The following is a 22,292-nucleotide window of genomic DNA, read 5'->3' on the forward strand; positions in this document are numbered from 1 at the left end:
TATTGCGTTCAGATAATGTTGGAGAATATACAGACAAAGATTTCACAGATTTATGCGCAAAGGAGGGCATCAAAAGAGAGTAGACAACTCCATATAATCCGAAGCAAAATGGAGTGGCAGAACGGAAGAACCAAACTATTGTTGGGGTAGCCAAAGCCATGTTGTATGATCAAGATCTACCTAAGTATCTATGGGTAGAAGCTTGCAACACGACAGTATATATCCAGAATAGAACTCCTCATAGAGCATTGGGGAAGAGAACGCCCGAAGGAGTATTCACAGGGAAGAAGTCGGAAGTCAGTCATCTCAGGATATTCGGAAGCATGGCTTATTGCCACATTCCAGACGAGAAGCGTAGCAAACTGGATCAAACTGCAGAGAAGGGGTATCTCGTAGGATACAGCGAGACCTCAAAGGCATATAGAATCTACATTCCAGGCAGCAGGAAGATTGTAGTAAGATGGGATGCAAAGTTCATGGAAGATAGAGCTTTCAGGAAATCTCGTGAAATGCCTGCAGAAGATTAGTCAGGAGATGTTCTGTTAGTCCAAGAGCAGCAGGGGTAGCAAGAAGGACAGACAGGAGAGCATACACCTAGGTCGAGTACAGTGACCAGTACCAGTATTTCCTCAGAGGGAGGAAATGCAGATGCTTCTCAACGGATAGAACAACAGGATCAGGAGGAAGAGTTGGTTGAGCCTCCCACCACTAGTGGTAGAACAAGAAGAGAGGTGCGACAAACAATGAGGGACGCAGAGGAGTTTGTTGGAGCTCCTACAATTGAGAAGAGGCAGCGTAGACAACTAGATAGATACCAAGCATTGGTATCTCAGGTTGGAGAACCATCTAGTTTTCAAGAAGTTGTTCAACACCAAGTATGGGTGGATGCCATGGTGGAAGAGTATAACTCCATCATAATGAATGATGTCTAGGAAGTAGTACCTAGACCAGAAAATAGATCAGTTGTAGGATCACGATGGATCTACAAGATAAAGTATGTCATAGACGGTAGCATAGATAAGTACAAGACAAGGTTCGTAGCAAAGGGGTATGCTTAGAAAGAAGGCATATACTATGAAGAGACCTTCGCCCTAGTGGCTCGTTACACCTCTATCAAATCTGTTATATCCCTAGCAGCTCAAATGGGATGGGAAATTCACCAAATGGATGTCAAGATAGCTTTCTTGAACGAAGTGATAGAAGAAGAGGTGTATATAGAACAGCCCGAAGGCTTCGAAACTCATGAGAAGAAGTCTCATATTTGCAGGTTAAAGAAAGCCCTGTACGGGTTCAAGCAGGCACCTAGAGCATGGTACAGTCGAATTGATAGTTACTTGCAGCAGTTGGGATTTGTCAAGAGTGATGATGATCCCAATCTCTACTATTTACTGGTAGAGAATGAGCAACTTATTCTGGTACTGTATGTAGATGATCTGCTCCTAACTGGATCATCTAGGCTCATCCAGGACTGCAAGAAGAATCTTGAAGTCGAATTCAACATGAAGGACTTGGGATTAATGCATTATTTTCTGGGGTTGGAAGTTTGGCAGAAGAATGGGAAGATCTTTTTTGGACGAGGAAGGTATGCTACAAAGATTCTGAAGAGATTCAAAATGCAGGATTGTCGACCCATGGCTACTCCCATGATCACCCACTGGAATAAATGCATCAGAGGATAAAGAAGTAGATCCCACCTTGTACAGATAGCTCATTGGGTCGTTTATGTATCTGGTCAAAACTAGGCTAGACATTTATTTTGTTGTCAACACTCTTAGTCAGTTCATGGTGGAACCAAAAAGGGTGCATTGGGCAGCAGCAAGACACATACTTAGGTATGTACGTGGAACAGTCGAATATGGGTTGAAGTACTCTAGAGGGGAGGATATCAGCTTGAATGGGTTCACCAATGCAGATTGGGTAGGTAATTCAGTAGACCGAAAAAGTACCTCAGGGTACTGCTTTAGTGTTGGATTAGGGATGATATCTTGGTGCAGCAGGAAGTAGAAATCGGTAGCACTGAGTTCAGCAAAAGCAGAATATATGGCAGCTAGCACAGCTACGTGCGAAGCCATATGGCTCAGAAAATTGCTTGTGAGCCTATTCAGAAAAAGGATGGAGGTGACCAAGGTTTACTGCGATAATCAAAGTTGCATCAAACTCTCTGAGAATCCAGTATTTCATGATCATTCGAAACATATAGATATCCGTTGTCACTTTGTCAGAGACTGTGTTTGGCATGGGGCAGTACAGCTACAGTATGTTCCCACAGGAGAGCAAGTGGCCAATATACTAACAAAGGCTCTCGGAAGAGCTAAGTTTACTCAATTCAGAGAGCAATTAGGTATGGTTGAAAATTTGTTTCAGTAGCAGCAGCAGGTTGCAGTGCAGGGACGGTTGGCAGTGGCAGTGCCAACAGCAGCACAGATGCAACAATTCAGAGGGAGTTGTAGTATAGATGTAGCATTGGCAGTGGCAGTGTTAAAGGCAGCAGTACAACTGCAGCACATCGCAATAGTTGGTGGATAGCATGTCAGATATCAGCAGCGCAAAGGACAATGCTCCAAAGTCAGAGCAATATGCAGTAGCATTATATTGCTAGAGCACATTTCTTGCTAAGAGGGAGTGTTGATACGGGGTAGCATCGGATGTGCTCTAAGCCTCAAATTTTGTAGGGAGGCTTGAGCACATGTATTCCAAAGAACCCAGAAAGCCTTTTGGGAAATTCCACCTGGAAATGATTTTATTAAAATAATTAATAATTTTAATGGGGTTCCTAAGTCTAAAACTTAGGAAAATTATAATATTAATGGGTATTAATCTAATCAGGGGTGAAACTTATAGAAAAGGCCACGGATCAAGCCAAAACAATCTGAGCCTTCGATTATGATTTAATCTAAGTCGTTCGTTGTCCAACAGGAAGATATAAGAAGGGGCTTGAGAGTCATTTGGAAAACACACCAAGCAGATACTCAGTTGCCCAAGTAAAATCGATTGTCTCACTGGTCGAAGTTCAACAAGAGAAAATCGATTCAGAGGGAGAGTTGCAGGTGGAGGAGAGACAGAGAGGGTTCAACATCAGTCAAGGAGACAGGGACGAAAATGTAGAGCAGTAGAAGGGATAGTGTTGGGCAGGTTGACGCTGGGAGAGGCAGCACTGGGATAGTGGTGGGCAGGTAACCCTAGGGGAAATCTCCTAGGGTTACCCATGTGATTGGATGGGTAACGAAGCCCATAACCTGCCTTGGGAGGATTTCTTATTTGAGTTGTATTTACATACACAACTAAAAGCTTATTTGTAAATCATCTTTTTTTATCATTGAACTAAGGCTCTCTAATACAAGTGTTTTAAACCTACAAGCACTACATCTTTGGTGTTCTCTTGTGGTTGGCATATTCTCTTTTATGTGCATTTGTGCACCTCATGTGTAGCACACACATGCTTGGACATATTTTTATCTATAGCACACTTTTGGTTCATCCCTAATGGATTTCTTTAGCTTTTTTTATCGCTTTTCACTACAAGTTTTTGGGTCAGTGTTTTGGTTTCATTTCATCCCTCCTCTTTGTCTATGATCTCAAAAGACTCTAGGTCCTAAACTAGGAGATTGAGTTCTAATTTACAGATAGAAAAAAGACCAAGCATCAAACATTTACATTCAATCATTCATCAAAGAAAATTTAGAAAAATGTTTCATGAACAAAAATAAACTTTAAGAAGGGTGCTATGAGAAATGTTATGTATAAAGTCCAATGGGTTAGCTCTATCGGTTCAAACGGACTGTTTCACAGTGAAGTTTTTCATGAGGTCTCCAATTCTATTCTAGTTGAGGTTCAAGTCCAACTTAGTCTCATTTGGTTGCCAGCTATTATTTTGGCTAGCATTTGAGCCACCCTCTATTAAGATATTCTAGGGAAGTTAAGGAGACCCTTTGAGGTTTTCCTTCGAAAAAACCAAAAGATAAAAGGTTATGTATAACTAGTCATCAAGACATTAGACATTATTATTAATAAATATTAATATAATACAAAGGTTAAGCATGTAACTACCCTAAGATGTAGCTCACCCATGAACTAACAATGTAAACCCAAAACACAACATTTCTATGCATTTCATGAGTGCTCATCTAACATGTTAGAAACAATGAAGCTTAAGCATAGTCATATGTTAGACTTAAAAAGTGTTTAGTTTTCTTTTTTTCAAAAATGAGAAGAATATTAAACAATGTAAATCTTGAAAAGAATAATATACATGAATACTTACAGAGACCCAATTTGTGGATATAACCATGGACACAGTCGAAAACCCAATGGGGACCTCAACTGAAAAAATTCACAATAGGTTAGAAGATAAAAATACTACAAGTATCATTAGAAAAATAAATTTCCCATGTCATTTGTTCAATCTTTTATGAGACCCTATAAAAGAAAACAACCCCTCCATCCTCTCTTGAAAAGAGAAGAGAAACACAAAACACAAGTTAAATTTTGCTTAAGGATAAATGGCCATGCTTATGATATAATCACATTCTTTAATGTTCAAATTATTTCATATGTGCATGTTCAACATAGTCTTCCACAAAAAAAAGTCGCTATATGAACTTACAAAGAAAAACAAATATTTTAGTCCAAAACAAATCTAACTATAACAAAATATAATGGAATTTCCTTAGGTATAAAATAATCACCATCATATGAAAAGGAGAATATTTCCTTTTATAACCTCAAAGTTCGTCCACTTGTAAAAGGTGGATCATAAAGATCATTTCATCTTCAGTTTCCATATCTACTATGAGAATCATAGTAGATAACACTTCTTGTTCTAAGATTTGGGAGGGTCCCTCTCCATTTCCATATGCTAGCATTGTTGAAGGAAATGTGACTAGGTTCGGTCTTCATAAATGTAATTTTGATATTTGTACTTATTCAAAAAAAGAAAAATTATTTTGATATTATTTGTCAATGAGTTTCTTGCTCATTGAAAATAGGTCAAGCACATTTTGAAGTGCTTCTAGAGAGTCAAAGTCAAAATGTAATCATGATGAGACCCTTTGAGGGCATCTTACATCAAGTATGTCAACATACAAGGTCATGGGAACACCTCCAAGGCAAGTCAAATCCTCTCCTAGCATCAACAAAGTCTCCAAGCAGTTGCATAACCAATAAAAGATGAATTATGATGAAATTATCATGTCGGCCTAAAGAGGAGGGACAGAACTTTATTTATAGAGGTTGTCCCCTCCTCATACAACGCATCATCAAGCACTGAAATTAGCGAAGAAGCATAGCCAAGTAAAGGTGGAGAGAAGACAAGTTTGAGGAGCCTCTAGTGTAACGAAGGAGAAGAAGTCAAAGCCGCAATCAAAGGGATTGTTTTTAAGGTGAAAACTAGTCACATGTGCGAGGAACAGAGCCATCTCTGCAGTCACAACAGCAGTAATATAACAGTCTCACATGTATCATTGTTTGGGCTTCAAACTAGGCTTACTAGGCCTCCTATCCAAGCGTAGAGAGAAGGACCTCAAGCGAAGTTAGAAGGAGCCCTATATCTACAACAAGTACCCTCACACGTGCGAAGATTAGGGCTGCAGTGCTGTCACACTCAGCCTACTACCATACATCAAAAGGAACTCGGATGATCTAGAGAAAGAGTGAATATCCTTAGGTGAAGGATATCACTAAGTAAAGGGTATCTCTCCTAGAAGATCTACTTACTATAGAAGGAAGAACGAAGTGCCAAAAGACAGAGGTCCATGTGCCAGAAGTTATAGTGTAGAAAGAGGAAGGATTTGACTTGTGCTTGGGGGATATCCTAGTCAAGGGTCTAAGGTTTGGCAGTTGTTCAAATAAGAAGCTTCAATAAGAAAAAACTTACCAAGGGTTTTCCTCTCAAGAGTGGAGAGGTTTTGTCCCTGGCAGAGAGCCAAACTTTGTGTTCTTGTTATTTTGTTTTGGTAGCAGTTTGATGAAGTACACACATATGCACTAATAAGAAGAAGAAGAAGCATAAGCTAACAAGAAAAGTAAAAAGACTCCACAAATTGTTTTCAAGTAACGAAGAATCACTTTACACTACTTTGCCCTAGATTCTTCAACATGGTATCAGAGCTAAGGTGACTCATCAAGGATAGGGAAACTCAAGAACACTCATCAAGGAGAAGCATCAAACCTAGAAGTTTCAATCACTTCAAGATAAAGAAGGGTATACAATCCATTACTCATCAAGAAGGTCTACAAAGCTAGAAGAAGAGCCTTACATAAAGGCACCTACAAAGAAGAGCAGATTGAAGCAGGACCTACATCAAGCTACAAGTCTTCAAGCAAACCTTATCACCAAGCAAGCCTACTTGAAGAAGGCATCTTGAAGAACATCAAGATCCAAGGAAGACAAGCCATCAAGCCTTCAAGGAGGAAGTAAATCCATCACATCACAAAATCTATCAAGTAAGTACATGTCCCCTTCTAAATATACATCAATGTCTTTTTGCAAGGAAAGCAATAAATTGGTAGGGACCAATAACTTTCTTGCATGGAAGAAGAGGACTGATCTACTTCTCAAGGAGAATGAACTCCTAGAACATGTCAAAGGGAATGTCACTATCCCTGCTAAGGAACAAACTCAAGCCTTAGCTAAGTACAACAAGGATGAAACAAGAGCTCAAAGGATTTTGATAGAATCAATCAAAGACTCTCTCATTCCTTATGTCTCCAAGTTTGAGACATCAAAAGAAATTTATGATAAGCTAGTAGAGCTATTCTCAGTATCCACAACCGGAGAAGTGATATCTCTGAGGAATTAATTATACAATATGAAGATAACAAAGGAAGGAATAGCTCCCTACTTCATGAAAATATCTTAAATGAGAGATCAACTTCAAGAGCTTGGGGAAGTCATGTCTGATAGAGAGATGACAACTGTAGTACTCAATGCTCTACCTGAGGAGTGGGGAAACTTCACATCAAGCATATATGCCAAGAAGGAAGCAACCACTCTCAGTGAAATGTGGTCTCTATACAGGACAGAGGAAACCAAACTCAAGGCAAAAGAAGATGTCAAAGGAGCAAGCATTTGCTACCATGGCCAAAAGAAAGGGTAAATTTGGCAAGTTTGGTCCACGAAGAACAAACAACAAAGACATGTCCAAGATCCAATGCTTTGGATGCCAAGAATATGGACATTACAAAAGGAATTGTCCTAAGCTTAAGAAGGACAACAACAACAAAAGGAAGAGGGAAGAAGCTCACATAACTCAAGAGATGAAAGAAGAAGGAAAGAAGCAAAAGAAGGAAGATCCTTCGGATCTCTAATTGATCCAAATTGGATCCTAGAACACTCTCTAAGTTTTCATGAACTCTTTAAAAATCATGCCAAGGATTAAAAGTCTTATAAAGATCAAGCTTATCGGAGATATCCTCGTAACAGTTGCAATTTGTGATCAACGCAGAGCAGCGAGAACCATCGGTCAAGCGCGCAGACCATCGGCCCATGGTAAGGCGCTATCGCAAATTAGCAAATCTAGAGGCCATTTCGAGAAACGGGGGTAGTTTCTGATAATCACATATTGCAAGGCAAACCCCTCAAAGAAGGAAAGGCCGCAATTACCCGGACCCGAAAAATTATAAAATGCAACGGATATCGTTCCAATTCAGTGGAAGCAGGATTCCACAAAAGCCGGCAGGATATCAAAAGGGCTTCGAGCGGTAAACGGTTTCAACCGAGTCCTGCCCGATGCCATGCAATGGTTGCCACGCGTCCGACGGAAGAGAGAGAAAACCGCTCACACCAGACGGGTAAACATCATGTTACTTATCCGCCCGATATGGACGATGACCGTAGGATTTGGAGTCCCCAGATCAAAGGCAAAGACGCGTTCCAATGGATGACCGGATTTGACGGGGTCAACAGGGACAGTTGTATAGGATTTGAAGTCCGATATGGACAATGCGTTGGCGAAAGGTCGTGTTTTACGGGTATTCTTGGAGTTAATGGAAAAAACGATCGTTTCAAACATGTCCAAGAGAACTGACACTCATTCGTTATGAAATAGGTGGCCACTTCCCTGTGAGGCGTTATACAGTGACTGATTACGTAGGACAGAGGGATTCAAACAGACAGAGGCAAGGGAACCGGAAAGCCAAGAAGCGGAAACGAACAGTCAGGAAGCAGATTGGCTTTAAAGCCACAAACTGACAGAGAGAGAAAAAAGCCAGAAAGCAGTAAGCTAAGAGCAAAGAGCAGTAGGCAGTAAGCCGAAAGCAGAGAGAAGAAGCCGAGCTGACCTACAGAAGCAAAGGCAGCATCGAGCCAGAGTTAAGACAGAGACAGAGAGAGTCAGAGAGTCTGTGTGCTCTAGAGAAGGCTTGAGAGGTTCAAGCGCACTCCTTTGTAATGCCTGTCATGTATGAGTCTCAGATTGGGCTCATACTACTGTGACCAATAGAGGTCAAGAGTTCAATGAGGAGAGTCTGTGTACTCCAAAGACTTGGGGAATCCAAGTACAGTCTTACTGATTTGTATCTGCTGAGTGAGACTCAAATTGAGCTCATTGTTGTAAAAACTCTGCTTTGAAAACATAATAGAGAGGCCACCACTGAAGGCTGGACCGGGAGACGTAGCCCAGGAGTATTGGGTGAACTCCTTATTAAACTTGTTGTGTTTATATGTTTGCCTGTTATGTTTTCTTTAACTGCTTCATTGCCTGTGTATTTCGCAATCTTATTGATCCGTTGCATAAAATAACATAGGCATATCCATGCACATGAGTTTGTAATACCTTATTAATTGTCTTGGATCAATTCCAGATCAAGTGGTATCAGAGCTCTAGGTTGCTAAGGTTAGACAAGCTTGTGCTGGATTCTTTTTTTGTTGAATGATAACTAGATCAAAGCTTAAATTAGGAGAAGGAGAGTTGGTTGAAGCTAACCCAGAAATTGGAAGAGTCTATCCTAAGAGGAAAATGTCAGAAGAAAGTCCCTTGGAATCAGACTCCCAATTCATGGACAGTTTCATGACCATGAGAGCCATGGTAGAAGAAATGTATAGAGAATTTAAGAAAGGTAGAGGTGAAGAGTCATCAACCTCCAAACAAGATAAAGGAGTAGAAGAACCTCTTCTAGTTGCCCACCCAGAAGGCAAAGGAAAAGAAGAGAAGCCCTCTCCACCATCTCCCCCATCATCACCTTCATCATCATCTTCTTCACACAAAGAAAGCCCTGAAAAGAAAAAGAAGAAACCTTCTTTGATTAAATTAGATGTGAAGTTTGATTTGCCAGTTTATGACGGAGAATTGAATGCAAAAAAGCTAGATAACTGGATTAGACAAATTGATGTATATTGCAAAGTGCAGAACATCGATTCAGAAAGGAGAAAGATTCAGCTAGCTAGCCTATGCCTTGGAGGCACCGCCCTGGTATGGTGGGAAGGCAGGACACAAGCTAATTTGAAGAAGCATGGTAAAATTCTTTCTACCTGGAATGAATTTGTTTCTGCAATTAAAAAACAATTCTATCCACTAGCTTATATGCAGCAAGCTATGATGAGTTGGCAAACTCTTCGCCAATTGAAAGGGCAAAGTGTACAAAGTTACACCCAAGAATTTAGAAAAAGAGCTTTGATTCTAGGCATTTCTTTAGACTCACCTGAAACTTTGCTGAAGTATATAGGTGGTCTACATAGTTATTTGAGACATACCATTCTCATGTTTAATCCCACTAGCATAGATGAGGTATCTATTCAGGCTACACATCTAGAGGCTAGAGGCAAGAATGTGAACCCAGAAGTTGGGGGATCATCAAAACCCACTGCAAGCAAGAACAAGGAAAAGAGAAAACAGAAATGGAAAGAGAGGAAGGCAAATGTTGTACAAAAGATCAAACCTTCATGCACTCACTACAAGGATGGGCATGATGATGAACACTGTTGGATTCTGCATCCGGAGCTGAATCCCAAGAAGTACGATGGCAAAAAGAAGAAGATTGTTGCAGCTATTCAGAAGGATTTGGGGTCAGACTCAGGGGATGAAACAACAATCGCAGCCACAGGTATAAAAGGTAAAAATTCTGAAGCATCTACTAGTAATTTTGTACAATCTACTGATAATGAAGAAAATGAGAGGAAAAGACATGAGCTTTTTCATATTAGAGTTATTTCCAAGCATCAAAATATTGATACTTTGTTTGATAGTGGCTCACAAGTAAACTTAATTTCTGAAGCAATTGTAAAGAAACTGGGATTACTAACCACACCTCACAAGAAGCCATATCCATTGGGTTGGTTATGTGATAAAGCAAAGCTACAAGTGACTAGACAATGTAAACTTAGGTTTTCTTTTGGGTCAGCATTTGTAGATGAGGTTGAGTTAGATATTGTTCCCTTGGATATATGTGGAATTGTTTTAGGAAGTCCTTACTTGTATGATAGAAAAGCCATTTTCTATAGAGCTGAAAACAAGTATCAACTCGTTAAAGATGGAATCGAATATATTGTAAGAGCTCATAAACTCAAGAATAATTATACTCTCATAAACTCAGGGCAGATGAAAAGAATTGTAAATTCATGCAAACAATTTTTACTGATGGTTGTAAAGGAAAAGAAACCTGATAAAACCAATGTATTTGAAGGCTGTAATGCTAAACAACAAGCTGATTTAGAAAAAGTTGTTTCAGAATATGATATGCTATTTCAAGAACCTAAAGGTCTGCCACCCAAAAAGGAAATAGTACATGATATTAATTTGCAGCAAGATGCTCCATTGCCTAACATCGGAATGTACAGGTTGTCCACTTTAGAGAATGCAGAAATCAAGAAGCAGGTATAGGAGCTGCTCAAGAAAGGGTTCATAAGACCTAGCACATCACCATGTGGGTCTCCAATTGTCTTGGTGAGAAAGAAATATGGCTCATGGAGAATGTGCATTGATTACCGAGCACTGAATAAGATAACGATAAAAAATCGTTATCCCCTTCCTCGCATAGATGATCTATTAGATCAGTTGAAAGAAGTTGTTTACTTTTCCAAGTTGGACTTGCATAGTGGCTACCATCAGGTCAGAGTTGCAGAGCAAGATGCATGGAAGACTGCTTTCAAAACAAAGAAGGGATTGTATGAGTGGTTGGTTATGCCTTTTGGCTTAACTAATGCTCCTGCTACTTTCATGAAAGTAATGAATGATATACTCAGGCCTTTTATTGATGATTTTGTCATTGTATATTTAGATGACATTCTTGTATTTAGTAAAACACGGGAAGAACATTTGAAGCATGTAAAGCAGACCCTAGATGTTTTGAAAAGAGAAAATCTTTATGTTAAGCTATCAAAGTGTGAATTTGGCAAAACATCTTTGAATTATTTGGGTCATATTGTAGGGGGTGGTGAATTGAAGATAGATCCCTCTAAGGTTGCAGTCATTGTAAACTGGCCTAAACCCAAATCTGCTACAGAAGTTAGAAGCTTCCTAGGAGCAGCACAGTATTGGAGAAAGTTTATTGCTAACTTTTCCTTGATTGCAGCTCCCTTACATGCTTTAACAGGATTGAACAAGGTGTTTCAGTGGGGAGGCAAACAGCAGAAAGCCTTCAACACCTTAAAAGAAAAGATTAGTACAGCACCAGCACTAGCGTTGCCCGATCTTCAAAGACCCTTTGAGATTGAAACGGATGCCGGTGACTATGCCATGGGAGCAGTGTTGATGCAGCACGGTAAACCCATATGTTATCATTTTGAGACATTTAGTTCTGCAGTAGTTAATTATCCCACATATGATAAAGGCTTGTATGCATTAGTACAGAGTGTGAAAAAGTGGAAACATTATCTAATGGGCAAAGAGACAGTTATACATACTAATCATCAACCACTTCAATATTTACACTCACAAACTAAGTTGAAGCAATCAAGACACTATAGGTGGATGGGTTTTCTACAACAGTTTCATCTTGTCATCAGATATAAAAAGGGCATACACAATAAAGTTGCAGATATGTTGTCTAGACCAATCATGAATGCATCTACTATACTTAAGCATAATTCAATATTGCATGAAAGCTACATTGAACAGTATGCTCAAGATATAGATTTTAAAGATGTATATGAAACTTTAAGTCATGGCAAACAAGTAGAAGAATTGGATTATCATGTTAAGGACCAACTCTTGTATCATTTTGGAAAGTTATGCATTCCTCAAACTGAAAGAGTAAAGATAATTTAAGAAGCACACACTTCTCTAATATCAAGTCACTTTGGTGTAAGTAAAAAAGTTGCACAGCTGCAAAGATTTTGTTGTTGACCCAAAATGAATGAAACAGTTTCTAGATATGTAAGAGGGCATACCATGTGTGCTAAAAACAAGCCCAGCAATAGAAAACTAGGCTTGTACACTCCACTACCAATTCCTTCTCATCCTTGGGAAAGTATTTCCATGGACTTTGTTGGGGGATTGCCTAAATCTAGAAAAAGTCATGACTATTTAGATGTTATTGTAGATAGGTTCAGCAAAATGTGTATTTTAATACCTTGTAACAAATAGATTACAGCTGAACAAACAGCAAAGTTGTTCTTTCAGCATGTATGGGTTCATTTTGGATTACCCACTTCCATTGTATCTGATCGAGATTCCCGATTTGTTGGGAAGTTTTGGTCAAGTCTGTGGGAATTGATGGACACCAGACTGAAGAAGAGCACAGCCTTTCATCCACAAACAGATGGCCAAATAGAGGTGGTCAACTGGACAGTGATCCAGTTGCTCAAAGGCTATTGCAACAAGCATCCCAAGCTTTGGCATGAACATTCGTGTTATGTGCAACATGCTTACAACCGGGCTAAACATTCTTCTACACAAAGATCTCCTTTTGAGACCTGTTTTGGTTTCACACCAAGGTCTCCCTTGGATTTTGTCTTTGGTAAAGACATAGCGGTTGATGGACACAGTGATGTGGACAAGGCAACCAAGTTCATTGAACAAATCCAAGAGATTCACCAAGCAGTACAGGAACAGCTGGAAAAGAGCCAAGCCAAGTACAAGGCAAGGCATGATAAGCATCGGACTGAGCATAGTTTCCATGTTGGTGATCAAGTATGGCTGTATATCAGCAAAGACAGAGTGCAAGGTGAAGGTAAGAGCCTAAAGCCGATAAGGTATGGACCTTTCAAGATACTTGAGAAAATCGGTGAGAATGCTTTTCGCCTTGATTTGCCAGCTTACATGCACATCTATTCAGTAGTTAATGCAGAAAGCTTGAGACTGTTTGAACCTTCATTAATTGAAGATCCTGAAGAGCAGAGTCAATTGCCTTCTATTGATGATTTGTTGCCTGAATATCTCAATGAATTGCAGGAAGACACAGTTCTGGACAAGAAGGTGAGAACTACGCGCAGAGGGGATGTTGAGTACCTCAGGATTGGGCTCAAAGGTTCAAAACCAAGCAGTGCAAGATGGATAGAAATTGGGCAAGCGAGGAATCTATATCCTCACTTGATTGATGCTTAAAAACCAACTTTTGGTGGTCCAAAAGCTTTTTCAGTGGGAAGGCCGTGATCCAAATTGGATCCTAGAACACTCTCTAAGTTTTCATGAACTCTTTAAAAATCATGCCAAGGATTAAAAGTCTTATAAAGATCAAGCTTATCGGAGATATCCTCGTAACAGTTGCAATTTGTGATCAGCGCGGAGCAACGAGGACCGTCGGTCAAGCGCGCAGACCGTCGACCCATGGTAACGCGCGCTATCGCAAATTAGCAAATCCAGAGGCCATTTCGAGAAACGGGGGTAGTTTCTGATAATCGCATATCGCAGGGCAAACCCCTCAAAGAAGGAAAGGCCACAAGCACCCGGACCCGAAAAATTATAAAATGCAACGGATATCGTTCCGATTCCGTGGAAGCGGGATTCCACAAAAACTGGCAGGATATCGGAAGGGCTTCAAGCGGTAAGCGGTTTCAACCGAGTCCCGCCCGATGCCATACAATGGTTGCCACATGTCCGGCGGAAGAGAGAGAAAACCGCTCACATCGGACAGGTAAACATCATGTTACTTATCCGCCCGAAATGGACGATGACCGTAGGATTTGGAGTCCCCAGATCAACGACGGAGACGCGTTCCGATGGATGACCAGATTTGACGGGGTCAACAGGGACAGTTGTATAGGATTTGAAGTCCGATATGGACAATGCATTGGCGGAAGGTCGTGTTTCGCAAGTATTCTTGGAGTTCACAGAAAAAACGATCGTTTCAAACATGTCCAAGAGAACTGACACTCATCCGTTATGAAATAGGTGGCCACCTCCCTGTGAAGCGTTATACAGTGACTGATTACGCAGGACAGAGGGATTCAAACGGACAGAGGCAGGGGAACCAGAAAGCCGGGAAGCGGAAACGAACAGTCAGGAAGCAGATTGGCTTTAAAGCCACAAACTAACAGAGAGAGAAAAAAGCCAGAAAGCAGTAAGCTAAGAGCAGAGAACAGTAGGCAGTAAGATGAAAGCAGAGAGAAGAAGCCGAGCTGACCTACAGAAGCAAAGGCAACATCGAGCCAGAGTTAAGACAAAGACAGAGAGAGTCAGAGAGTCTGTGTACTCCAGAGAAGGCTTGAGAGGTTCAAGCGCACTCCTCTGTAATGCCTGTCATGTATGAGTCTCAGATTGGGCTCATACTACTGTGACCAATAGAGGTCAAGAGTTCAGTGAGGAGAGTGTGTACTCCAGAGACTTGGGGAATCCAAGTACAGTCTTACTGATTTGTATCTGCTGAGTGAGACTCAAATTGAGCTCACTTTTGTAAAAACTCTGCTTTGAAAACATAATAGAGAGGCCACCACTGAAGGCTGGACCGGGAAACGTAGCCCAGGAGTATTGGGTGAACTCCTTATTAAACTTGTGGTGTTTATATGTTTGCCTGTTATGTTTTCTTTAACTGCTTCATTGCCTGTGTATTTCACAATCTTATCGATTCGTTGCATAAAATAACATAGGCATGTCCATGCACATGAGTCTGTAATACCTTATTAATTGTTTTGGATCAATTCCAAATCACTAATATGACTAGGTCAAACTCTTTACTTCTAGACTTTTTTCGAAGGTTTGAGTAGGATAGGAGCATGTAGGAATAAATTAAAATTGCATGGCTAGAAGCATCCTCTAGAATCTAGTAGCATGATGTACATAGAGTTCTAGATACTCATGTAAATGTAGCATTTATGAGAATAAAAATGCATGGGTAGAAATATCTTCTAGAATATAGGAGCATGGTGGATATAGCTCAAGATATTCATATAGAAGGAGCATACCTAGTATAGAACCTCATCCATGAAAAAAAAATTGATCATGATTAAGTATCTTAGAAGACCTCCATCATCAAAGGAAAAGAAACATTTGCAAGGCAAGGATCTTTAAGATCCTATGATGGAATCTTCAAAAGAAGGTTCATGAACCAAGACAAATGTCTCATTGGAAATCCCATTCATGGGATTCAAGAAAAGGATGATATGCAGGCAAGCTAAGATGAAGCAAGAAGGGCCACACCAATGGATGATCAAAGGAGAATCAAGATGAGGTATGTATGCATCAAAGTTTAAGTCATGTTATCATTTGTATATTATTAAGTCATGGGTATAGTTCTATAACATGATCAAGCATGAAAGAATCTCTTTCACCAAGGACATGCTCGAAGGCATGCACTACAATGCGATGAAGGTCAACAAAAGAATATGCTCACATAAGGAGCATAAGATTGTTGACTAAGAAGCAAGAAGAAATGTTGACAAGTCTAGAAAGCAAGCAATGAAGGAATGCTCTCACAAGAAGCATTAGATGGTTGACCTATCTATCTGAGGAGAAGCAAATGAAGAAATAGATCAAGCATGTGAAGAACACCATGATCACCGAGAATCACTATCTGACAAAAGGCCTTGAAGATATCTCCCAAAGGAAGGCAGGACAACTCTGATAAAGAAAGAAAGGACCCTTGACACCTATGAAGGACTTGGAGATATAAAGGTGCAGATAACTGATTCTACTCTACAAAGATGTTGTGATGAAGAAGCCATCCAACAAAAGAAAAGGCAATGTTGAAATAATATCAGGATCAAGTCATGATGGGCTACTAGGTCAAAACATGTAACCTAGCAAGTACTATGAAGCATCCATGAGAAGAGTATTCTGAAGCATGGACAAGATGACAAAGGAGTAGCCAAGATGACAAGAAAAACCTGATAGTCACTTTCCACGAAGCAATGACATGACAAACCAAGAAGAAAAGTGATCGATGGATGGTGCCCTACCTAGAAGAAGTTCGAACAAAGACTTCATGACATCAAGAAAGGAAGGAGATCAAACAGCTGAAGGACCCACGAAGAAGAAACTGTTGATGAAGGAAAGAGTCCCCAGTTAAGAGGGAGCTCTGACAAGTCTCTAATCAAGAGGGAGTTTTTGAATCACCCCTGATTACAAAGGAGTGACAATTGTGTTTTCCATTTCATGGATCATGCACTAGATGTGGACTAAGTCTAGATAAAGGCCATGAATGGAAATGTAGACACAAGATAGACACAACATTCTTGTCTTCACTTGGGAAGAAAGAATGGGAGGATTAGGTAATCATCTGGCATCCAATACTCTTTGAGGATGTGTAGGGCATCCAAGATAAGAGTAGGCAAGAGGACCAATATTCTTTGAGGGTTGGGAACCCAAGATAAGAATAGTCCTAGAAGGTCACACTTGGAGAACACCCGGGTGGGTATGTACCGTGAGAGACAATGATGAAGGCGTCTATAAATCATTGGTCTCGCCATCATTGTAGCCCATGGTCTCATAAAGAGATGGAGTTGTTAGTCAAGGCCTTGCACTATGACAATGCTAATGAATATGATGCTATAACGGATGGATTGCTAATCCAGTTTCTCTTATGTGAATTCTTCAAGATTAAACACTGCCAAACACCTTGTAATGTTGTATGAATACCTCCCTAGTTAAGAGGGAGTGTTGAACGAAATGTAACTAGGTTCGGTTTTCATAAATGTAATTTTGATATTTGTACTTATTCAAGAAAAGAGAAATTATTTTGATATTATTTGTCAATGAGTTTCTTGCTCATTGAAAATAGGTCAAGCCCATTTGAAGTGCTTCTAGAGAGTCAAAGTCAAAATGTAATCATGATGAGACCTTTTGAGAGCATGTTACATCAGGTATGTCAACATACAAGGTCATGGAAACACCTCCAAGGTAAGTCAAATCCTCTCCTAGCAATAACGAAGTCTCCAAGCAGTTTCATAACGAACAAAAGATGAATTATGATGAAATTATCATGTCGGCCTAAAGGACAGTGTAGTTGGCCTAAAGAGGAGGGAAAAACCTCTATTTATAGAGGTTGTCCACTCCTCATACAATGCATCATCAAGCTCTGAAATTAGAGAAGATGCATAGCCGAGTAAAGGTGGAGAGAAGACAAGTTTGAGGACCCTCTAGTGCAGTGAAGGAGAAAAAGTCAAAGCCGCAGTCAAAGGGACTATTTTTAAGGTGAAAACCAGTCACACGTTGTAATATCCCTTATCAGGGGTACCCCTCAAACACAAGCAAACTTCAACCAGAGATGGACTGGGAGGGCGTTTACCAGATATGTCGCCTCTGAAAAGAGGACGAGATCTGGAGGCTCCCTGGCCCTTTCCAAACTCTGTCTAAGAGTATAGGAGAAAAATACACAAGTGGTGTAGTAGCTGGGAAGCTCAAAGAGATAAAAAATAACAGTAGTGCAACATACAATAATGTATACATGGAATGTAAGCAGATACTCGAGAAATGCGCAGAGAAATGCTAAGCCATTTTATTATACTGAGTAAAGGAAGAGTACAAGAGGTGATCAGAAAGATAGCACCTCGACTTGCACAAGGAAAGTGAAGAAATACACTCAGAATGGTAAGGAAATGGCCTCTCTCTGAACTCCATCCAAGCTGCCGGAGAACTGTTGTGTTGCTACTACTGCTGGAATCAAGTGAGGATTTGAGGCTGTTCCCCTCCTCAGAAAATGTTGAAACTCTGGAATCAGCCTCTGCTCAATAAACCCAGAAAAGCCCAGAAAGCTTTTCTAAAATAGCTGACCCCCGAAATGTTGAGAATGCAACACGATGATGGAGCTTAGTGGAAAGGAGTCGCCTTCACTAAGTGGGCCCGTAAGCAAATTATGGCGCAAAGTCTATTTTTAGACTATGTCTATTTTTAGACATATGGATCATGGTCTATGAGTTGCAGGATGCTGTTTATGGATGATTGGTCATGTTGGGAAAAATAGATGGACTTCTATTTTTGGATCACAGCAAGAGTGATCAGAGTCTATTTTTAGACTGCTAGTCAAAAATAGAAAAGTCAAATATTATTGTCTCATAATAATATTTAAACTATAAACATTATCTTATCCTCTTGGAGCACTTTAGTTTGAGCTACAGATGTGGCACATGCAGCTGTCAGAAGGAAATACGCTTTTCTTATGAGTCAGTTGAGCTATTGCATGCAGGACTTCAGTTAGAACTCATGTGGTTGAGTTTGGTGGAGTTGGATGTGGAGTTGATGGAGTTGTGTTCAGTTTGACTTGGTTAAACTAGTTGTAATTAGTCTAACTGCAAATAGACTAGTGATGAGTGATGTGAATTAATTGATTAAATTAATTCACTAATTATTAACTCATAATGCAACTGAAAAATACATCAGTTAACTCAGTGCATGTACAGTTCAGTGGAGACAGGTGTTAGAGGTTGAGATTGCTATCAGTTGTGACTATAGTTGTGCATGAGATCTTGCACAATCGAAGGGATTGATTTATGCCAATGAGTATTGCGTAGTGTGGGCCAATACCAAGTATTATAGCCTGTGCTCACGTGATTTCTAGAGTGAGTGATTCTCAAGCATTGTGCAGTGGAGGCAGGCAAAGCAGCGGAGGAGATTTGAACCTGTGACTTGTTCGGATCTGAGCTAGTTTTGTGTGTAACAGGTGGAGATAGTGCTGGACACTTGTGAGGAGTATTGTACTATGTAATGTTACATGTTCTCAATCATTAATATACAGATAGTGTGGGGTTTTTAGCTGTAAGCTTTCCCCGGGTTACATACTGTGTTAATGTGTGCATGCGATTGATGTTTCATTGTTTTTAATGTTGCTCAATTGATGATCAACGTAGAGGAGGTTATGTATTATGCATGTATTCCGCAATAGTGTATAATCGGGATAATCTCTGTTGAATAAGTGTTTATTATTCAAAATTTCTACACGAAAATCACCCCCTTGAGGATCTACGCTATCCCTCAAGGCTCTGCACTGCCCCTGAAGAGAATCCTCCAAAACTCTACCCGAGACTCTGCTAAAATCCTCCAATATGTAAAGGCTGATCCCTTGCTCAGTCTCCAAGCTCAAATCCTCCCCATAAACCCAATCTGGAGCTCCTACCAAAAGAGACTGCGTCCTCCCCTCTCAAGACTGCGCAGTCATCAAAATGCTCAGTTCCTCCTCAACTCCAGAGATCGCTCCTCCTGCAAAATACCGATGAAACTACCTTGCCCGAGCAGGCACTCGAAGTCCCCCGGGGCTAAAGGTGAGATCTCCGAACGGAGACACTCGATGCACTAAACAGTGCTGCAGACAGGCTAAACAGCCAACGTGCTCTAAGTCGAAGTGACTAGCTCAAATGCACATAATCCAATCCCGAAATGAGGAGGCTCCTCTCTCCTTTACAGCGTTGGCCTCTCTCAAAACCCTAAGGCCCACCTCCTCCAACGTAGCCTCTCTCTTGCCACGTGCTCCTTCTCCATCTACGCAGTCCCTCCAAGTGTCTACGTGGTCCTTTGGCCCCCTTGGCTCCCCTTTTAAGTTACAACGTTGTGCTACTAGGGACTGACTTTATTCAAAAAGTGAGTTATGTCCCCCTTTCCTCACCTTTTTTATTTATAAATAACTATAGAAGGCAAAATTGAGCAAAATCGAATATTCCAATTAGCCATGGCTAATTAGGAATATTACACACGTGCGAGGAATAAAGTCATCTCTGCGGTCATAACAGCAGTAATATAACAGTCTCACATATATCATTCTTTGGGCTTCAAACTAGGCTTACTAGGCCTCCAATCCAAGCATAGAGAGAAGGACCTCAAGCGAAGTTAGAAGGAGCCCTATATCTATAGCAAGTACCCTCACACGTGCGAAGATTATGGCTGCAGTGCTGTCAGACTCAGCCTACTACCATACATCAAAAGGAACTCAGATGATCTAGAGAAAGAGTGAATATCCTTATAGGTGAAGTGTTGAATTTTCCAAGTCTATCCGTTAGAAAATTAATCTGTATTCTACTGGTTTATTTCTTCTACTTGTTTAAATTCGAACAAGTTATTTAATACATTTAAATATCGAAATAAACACAACACAGTCACAACATCTACAGATCATCAACCGAAAGAAAACAAGCACACAAGTGACACCGTTATTTTTGAACAAATGTCCCCAGAAAAACCCAATGCGGGAAAATCGGTGCAGCTATTCAGAGGGTTATATTATTATGCAGTCTAAGTACAACTGGGTGCCTAATCCAGCTCACCCGACAGAGAAAAATATACGACAACAATACCTCTATATTTAGAAACAGGTATTCAGAAAACATGTCCCACGAAACCCTCTCCGGCACAACTGAAGCTCAGCGCTGGCCCTTCTGGCCTCTGCGTCAACCCCAGGACCCTCTACGTCAGCCCTCTGAGGCACTGCACAGCCTCTAGGACCCTCTGCATCACTCTAGTAGCCTCTGCATGGATGACGCAGTCCCTCTGGCCCTCTGCGTTGTCTCTGCTGGGCTCTGCGTAGCCTGGATTGGCTACTGCTCTCGCTCTCTCTGCTTCTGCGTTGGTCTCCCAGTATTGTCTCTGCCTAGTACTCACTGCCCCTCGTTGTTGATCACTGATTCAACTTTGCTTAGCAATCCCCGCTCTAGCAAAATGAACGACTCATCACTCTGGTGTGTTCTCCAACTGACCCTCAAGCCTCTTCTTATACTTTTCTCGTTGGTCCATCAACGACCGAAAGTAAATCTCTAATCAACAGCTAATATTAGATTTGGCTTGATCCATGACTTTTGGAACCTTCTAACCCAGTTTTATATTAATACCCATTAATATTTTATTTTTCCTAAGTTTAGACTTAGGAACTCCATTAAAAATATTAATTATTTTAACATCTCCCAAACCGGGTACAATCTGTCCAAACCATTTCTGGGTTTTGGATATCTCATGTGCTTTAGCCTCTCCACCAATTTTCATGGCTAGAGTACATCCGATGCTACCCCAAATCAACACTCCATCTTAACGAGGACTGTGCTCTAGTAATACTCCTCACTGAGCATCACCTTGATTATCCGGCATCGGTCCCTGTGCTGATGCTAGGCCTCCCCGCCCAACATCCTCTGCACTGCTGCATCCTGTATTGCTGCCCATGGCCTTGCCACTGCCACTGCCACTGCTGCATCCGCACGGCAACTCCCTCTGCATCTGTGCTACTGCTGGTCCATCCTCCCAACAATGCATCTGGACTGCATCCCCCTCTCATCATGTTGCATCGTGCTACTGCACTGCAACTCAGTTACTGAGAAGTAAGTAACTAATCCACCCAACTTCTAACATCCCTGTCAAGCTAGAAACACTCCCGATGCTAAAGCTCCCTATGTCGCTCACAAGTGCTCCCTCTACTAGCCTTGCACTGCTGCAACAATTCCCTGCATCTCGCACCATTGCACACATCTTTGTGCCATCCTGCACTGTTGCAACACTCCCATGCCTCTTGCATTGTTGCAGCCTGCTAGCCTTGCGCTGCCCGGGGACTCCTCCACAGTAGCACTCTCTGTTGCTCCAACCTCATCCGTCTCTACCCACATCCATCAGTCCTACTACTCCTCTTCGGGGCTCCCGTAACAAGGTATAATCCAAGAGGTTGAGTACCTCAAGGATCCTGCCCATCATCGACTGTAGTCCTCCTGACTACAGCTCGATGTCTCCCCACTTCTTCTCAAGTGGCACATGAGCACTCATGGCACAATCGTCATTCTCCTCGACTTCTTTCTCTGCCCTCGCTGGCACTGCCTTCAAGTTAGAAGCCTCTCCCTTGTTCTTCTTCCTTGGACACTGGTTTGAATAGTGACACAGTTCCCCACAATGGAAGCACTTGACCTTGGAGAGGTCCTTCTTCTTCCTCTTCTCCTGCTTCCCCGCAAATGCTAGAGCCGCATCCTCTTCCTCTTCCTTCTTGATCCTGACCCCTCTGCCGCTACTCCTCGCCTTAGTTAG

General features: G+C 41.1%; 1 protein-coding gene across 5 annotated transcripts in view; it reads right to left on the reverse strand.

The window, feature by feature from the left end:
• The window catches only part of LOC149149301 (transmembrane protein-like protein), a 483,547-nt gene that overhangs the window by 443,723 nt on the left and 17,532 nt on the right, over nt 1–22,292 (reverse strand). For 3 of the 5 annotated variants that reach the window (XR_016262832.1, XM_089440556.1, XM_089440555.1), the window contains exon 2: nt 4,262–4,320. The exons of the other annotated variants lie outside the window; for them this stretch is intronic. Coding sequence is in view for 2 of the 3 variants with exons in the window: in XM_089440556.1 (XP_089296682.1) it covers nt 4,262–4,320 (59 nt within the window). In the remaining variant the exon portion in view is untranslated. The remainder of the gene's footprint in view (nt 1–4,261; nt 4,321–22,292) is intronic. 5 annotated transcript variants of the gene reach the window in all.

Source organism: Pinus tabuliformis, chromosome 9, assembly GCF_031772625.1.
Source record: "Pinus tabuliformis cultivar Carrire ecotype Pingquan chromosome 9, CPIR1, whole genome shotgun sequence".
Taxonomy (NCBI): Eukaryota; Viridiplantae; Streptophyta; class Pinopsida; order Pinales; family Pinaceae; genus Pinus; species Pinus tabuliformis.